At 34.5% G+C, this 5,751-nt stretch overlaps 1 protein-coding gene across 13 annotated transcripts in view; it reads left to right on the forward strand.

The window, feature by feature from the left end:
* Positions 1-5,751, forward strand: part of LOC106882306 (C-Jun-amino-terminal kinase-interacting protein 4) — a 233,098-nt gene that overhangs the window by 169,135 nt on the left and 58,212 nt on the right. For 9 of the 13 annotated variants that reach the window (XM_052973649.1, XM_052973657.1, XM_052973652.1 and 6 more), the window contains 3 exons: positions 1,051-1,239; positions 2,628-2,805; positions 3,605-3,817. In XM_052973649.1, coding sequence (XP_052829609.1) covers positions 1,051-1,239; positions 2,628-2,805; positions 3,605-3,817 — 580 coding nt within the window. The remainder of the gene's footprint in view (positions 1-1,050; positions 1,240-2,627; positions 2,806-3,604; positions 3,818-5,751) is intronic. The other 4 variants (XM_052973658.1, XM_052973659.1, XM_052973653.1 and 1 more) reach the window with 2 other exon arrangements.

A 5,751-nucleotide genomic window follows, 5' to 3' on the forward strand; every position in this document is an offset into this window, starting at 1 on the left:
GGTTTCACAAGTAAATTTATATGAAGGAGAAAAAAAAAAAAGAGAATATTTTGAGAACTTTATCATGAATAACAGAAAGAAAGCGTTTGAATTTTTATCTAAGTATGCTTCTGGTTTCAGTTGCTTTAAGAAAGAATTTAGTCATGTTGTATGAGAAAGGAAAATAAATTGAAATAGATTAAATTATTCTTTCATATGTTTTTCTTAGAAAATTCATATGGTGCTGGTATATTCATTAACTGTAAATATATATAATCTTGACATAAAATAATCCACTCAATTGTCTGAATCCTACTTTTCTACTACTTTTTTATACATTTATGTTATAGGTTTACATTTTCAAAATGAGAGTGGGAAAAAAAAATCCCTTCCTAAATGTTAATGATAGGAAGAGCATCCGGCTGCAAAATAATGTTGCAACAAGTCTTTGTCCAGCCTAGGCTAACATGAAAAAAATTTTTTTTTAAACTGCATGTCAGATGGATAAATGAATAAATAAACAAGTGTGTGTATGTGTGAAGTTTGTTGTTTTTTTGATCAGGTCTTATTGAGTAGACCCATGATCAAAGTATTCTAGTCATGATCATCCTGTCCTTCTCTTGTGTTTTACATATCAAACCCTACATTATCCAATGTACCATCTTTTTATTTTTAACATGATGGTGACATAATTCAAAGGTGATTTTGCTGCTATTTCTCCTGATCACTTGAAGACATTCTAGTCAATTTTGTTTTGTAGATTGTTATTGATGATAGTGATAATGATGATGTGGTACAAGGTGCTCAATTGGCCCTTACCTTATTTGAACATAAGAGATAAGACATCTGTATGTGAAGTTCACTACTTAATAAAGGGCACTTGACTTAAAGTTTCGAGGTGCGAGATTGTAACCATGACTGATCACTTAATGTAAGGTCCAGAAATGTATGGTTTTATAAGTTTAGTCCTACAAACTTCTAGTCCATACTTCAACAATATTTTTCTTTTCAGTGAGTGAATGACACTCATATCACAGTATATCACGATTATTATTGTTTCTTCATTTGTAGATATGGTGTGCTGCTGGTGTAAATTTGACAGGTGGCAGGACAAAAGATGGCGGTTCCATTGTTGGAGCCAGTGTTTTCTACTCTAACCCACCATCTGAAGAACTAGAAAAAAAGAAAGAAACCAAAGATGAGATCGAAAAGTTAAATGAAGAACTCAAGGTTTGTGCCTATGATTTGGAATGTTGCTTGGTATGTTTTTTTTTTTTAATTGATTACCATTAGAATTATTTATTCATGTTTTAGCAAAATCTTTTATCTGTTATTTATGAAGATTAGTGATTGTGATTGTTTACTGAAGTCAGTTACAAACATGTAGTGAAATTAGTGTTAACATATTTAATATAGAGAGCATTAGGAAAACTACTAAGGGAGAATAAACTTGTATTTTCACACACACATAAACACACATGTATTTAAAAAAATATATTTAATGTAGATAGATTACAGGTAGTAATGCTTTTGTTGTAGAAAATAATCATCATCATCATTTAACATCTGCTTTCCACGCTAGCATGGGTTGGACGATTTGACTGAGGACTGGCGAACCAGATGGCTGCACCAGGCTCAAATCTGATCTGGCAGAGTTTCTACAGCTGGATGCCCTTCCTAACACCAATCACTCTGAGAGTGTAGTGGGTGCTTTTATGTGCCACCGGCACGAGGGCCAGTCATGCGGTACTGGCAATGACCTTGCTCGAATGATTTTCTAACGTGCCACCGGCACAAGTGCCAGTAGGCGACGCTGGTAACGATCACACTCAAATGGTGCTATTTCTCACGGAAGCCAGACAGCTGCTCTGGCAATGATCACGCTCGGACGGTGCTGTTAGTGCTCCACTGGCACAGGTGCCGGTCATCGAATATGGTTCATCCAATATAGTTCAATTACGATTTTGATTTCACTTGCCCCTACAGGTCTTTGCAAGTAGAGTTTAGTGTCCAATGAAGGAGAGGTTGGCATGGGTACCATTCGTCGAATTTGGTTCGATTTCGATTTCAATTCACTTGCCTCAACAGGTCTTCACCAGCAGAGTTTAGTGTCCAATGAAGTAAAGATACGAATAAGTGAGCTGGCTACACTTCTAGCAGAGGCCACAGATTATGCACTCACTTGGCTTGCCGGGTCTTCTCACGTACTGCATATTTCCAAAGGTCCCGGTCACTAGTAGAAAATAATAACAATGCATGTCTATTGCTTCATACACATACACATTATGAGAGATAAACATGAAGCATAAATTTAGTATTTCTTTATTTCATGTTACCTATGTTTCTGTGTTTAATGACCAATGATATCATATTATAAATGTGAATTATAATTTAATTTACAAAGAGCATTTAACCATACCAAACATTATAGAACCCTATGGGATCATGCAGCAGAAGGATTTTAACATGATTATTGTTAAGAGCTGCAACCTAAATGGTAATTCTATTGCACACCTATTTCCAGTGTATATATATATATATGTGTGTGTGTAGATATATACATTGGAAAATGGATGTTAAATGATGATGATGAGGATGATGCAATTATATATATGCAGAAGTAAGTACATATTCATTCATTCCTACAGGAACATGAGAAGAACCTAAAACAAACTGAGAAAGAACAGATGTCATCATTTGTGTGGATTTGTACCAGCACTCAGCCATCCAGTAGGGTTACAGTTATTGATGCTAACAATCCTGGAGATATATTGGAAACCTTCAAAGTCACATCCTCACATATCTTATGTATAGCCAGTGTTCCAGGTAAAAGATTTGTACTTATCACTTTCTTTGTTTTTCATTCTATTTTGTTATCATTTAAGAAAAATTTCTTTTACCTTAATTTTTTTTCTTTTCTTCTAAAGTTACTATTTAATATGTGTATATATTGTGTGTGTGCATGTGTGTAAATGATGAATAACAACATCTGAGTAATAAAATTACCATATTTACACTAGTGTATCAACCACGCTTGTGTATAAGTCACATCCCTAATTTGGTGTTGGATTTTTGTACAAACTTTTTTGTCTCTTTATAGTTTTAGCTTTGTCCCATGTATAAGTCACACCCCAGTGATTTCAGTTAATATCAAGTGTAAACTGGTACAACTTGTACACAAGTAAATATGATTAGTTCAGAGATGACAACCATCCTCTACTTTATGATGTCAGTCTTGTATGCCTCATAAATTTAGATTGTTATTGTTTAATCCTCTGTATGCACTGATTGGGCATACCCGTGTTCAGAACCATTCCAAACATGACTATCCACGGTGGTGCTCCAGCACGACTGCAGCTGCATGGCTGAAAAGAATAAAAGAAATCCTATCTTCTTTTTCCAGACGTTGAGTTTTTAGTATTATGTTATCCAACATGTTCTTTATAAGGTGATTTGTGGGAAATTTAACTGTCTCAGATCTAGGTTGACAGGGAGAATGGTTGATGGTTAAGAGTATCTGTGTGTGTGTGTGTGTGTGGGTCAACACATGAGATAAAGGAGGAGTTGACTATTTCTTGAAAGTTGCACAAAGTTATTTTCTTTTTGTTTTATATTTACACTCTAGGTGCCATGGAGTCTGACTACCCAGTGGAAGAGGACATTTTGAAAGCTGATGCCTCTTCTCCTCACACCAATCCACCCTCGTCACCAGGTGGGTCCGGTAGCACTAACTCAGACAGTGGTATAGGTGGTATAACATTTGTACAATGTGCAACTGGTGCTGCTAGTAGAACGACCAGCAAAAGTTCTTCACCCACTGATTCACCGGCTCTAAGAGGTAAGGTATGACGGACTCCGAAGCTAGCCGCTGCTGTGTTTGCTGGCCAATTCGGTTCTTGCTCTGCCTATCATGTTTATAAATAGCCACTGTGTCAGTCACTCAGTCAGTGTTACTCAGTCACATGCACTGTTGCTCATTTCTGCGTTGTATATAGACAAAGAGATGAAACCTGCTCACTGTCCTCTATGTATTATACACACTCATTCTTTATATTGTTTTGGCAAAAAAAAAAAAAAAAGCAAAAAAAAGCAACGAAAATGTTTTTGGCTTGATTTTATTTATTTTCACAATAACCTCTGCTTCTCTTCGTGTTTTGCTGTGTCATTTCATTCGTTTGAAACTAAAAGCAGCACCAGTTACTTTTCCATCTACCTAAATATGGGCACTAGTTTATTTATTTATATATTTATTTATTTATTTATATTATTATTACTATATAATTAATACTAACATTTATTAATATTAAAAAAAAAAATTTGTTTATTATACAGATATACAGTCACATACCTACATGTATATGCATATCTTCATACCAACATTATATCAGTGTTTTTTTTTTCAATTCTTTTTATTTTATTGATGAAGTTGACAAGGGGAGAAGGCTAAGCTGGTTTGTTTCACTGCAGTAAGGAAAATAAGGGAGGATCAAACCAAAAAATTGCCCAGTTTCCAAGGATTGATAATGGCAGCTGTTTATTTAAAGTTCTTTCATATCAATACTGGACTGGCAAAAATAAACCCTCAGTACAATAAAGTATCCAAACATTATATCATAAAAACAAGTAATAGAAAACTATACAATTGTAGTTATACTAGTAGTACTCCACCTTAAACCTGATGATATTACCCAAAAGACATCAGATCATTTTAAGATAGTTCAACACAATTAAGTAAAAGGAATATATGGCTTGTACAGCACCAAACTATCTTACATAACCACATGAAATCACCAGACATAAAAGCAATGCTAATGTCATTGGGTTTTATTACAAATGGCTGCAAACCTAGATTTCATTTAGAGTGATTCCTGTTTTAGATGAACTGTCTTCAATACAGTTTAGCCCCTTAGCATTTAAATTGGCCATATCTGGCTAAACATATCCTACCCATTTTATGTTCAAATTAACCAGATTTGCACTCTCACTCATACTCTACAATATCATTCTAAAAATAAACAACTGCATCATTGAAATCTCAAAGCTATAAGATGATGTATGATTAATTCAAAACAATGTGAATGAATAAGGATTGGATTTGACAGAATAATCTGAATGCTAAAGGGTTAAAGGCACATGTTACATACCATTCCTTGTAGCCTTATGATGTGCTCATTCACTATCTTGGCTATTTCTGTTTCTGTGTATTTTGGTGGAAGTTGGTTCTATCTTGAGTTAATCTGTCCTTTTTGAGAACTTTTGTTTTACTCTTTTGAGGTTTTCAGCAACAGCCACCTCTGCCTGAATAGTTTAAATAGTTTGCTGGTTTATGCTACACATGTAACCTTGTTTATCACTGATTTAATCATCACTGATCCAGGATAATGCAGTGTGCTCAATTGTGAACCATGTTATGCATTTCACAAATTGACCTGTCATAACATCACTTGGTGACCAGTCAAAGATTTTGCTTGTACTGTAAAATTGTGCCCCAGCAACCGCTGACAATATTTAGCTAATGATGATGCGTTGACTATTTTTTGTGTTTACGTGGCTTTGCTGTGAGGCTGTGTATTTTTTATATGGATTTATCAAATTTGTGGGCTGGCTAGCTATTATGAAAATTCTTCAATTTTTGCAAATGCATACATATCTATCTATCTATCTATCTATCTATCTATCTATCTATCTATCTATCTATCTATCTATCTATCTATCTATCTATCTATCTATCTATCTATCTATCTATCTATCTATCTATCTATCTATCTATCT

This window comes from Octopus bimaculoides, chromosome 16, assembly GCF_001194135.2.
Source record: "Octopus bimaculoides isolate UCB-OBI-ISO-001 chromosome 16, ASM119413v2, whole genome shotgun sequence".
NCBI classification, from domain to species: domain Eukaryota; kingdom Metazoa; phylum Mollusca; class Cephalopoda; order Octopoda; family Octopodidae; genus Octopus; species Octopus bimaculoides.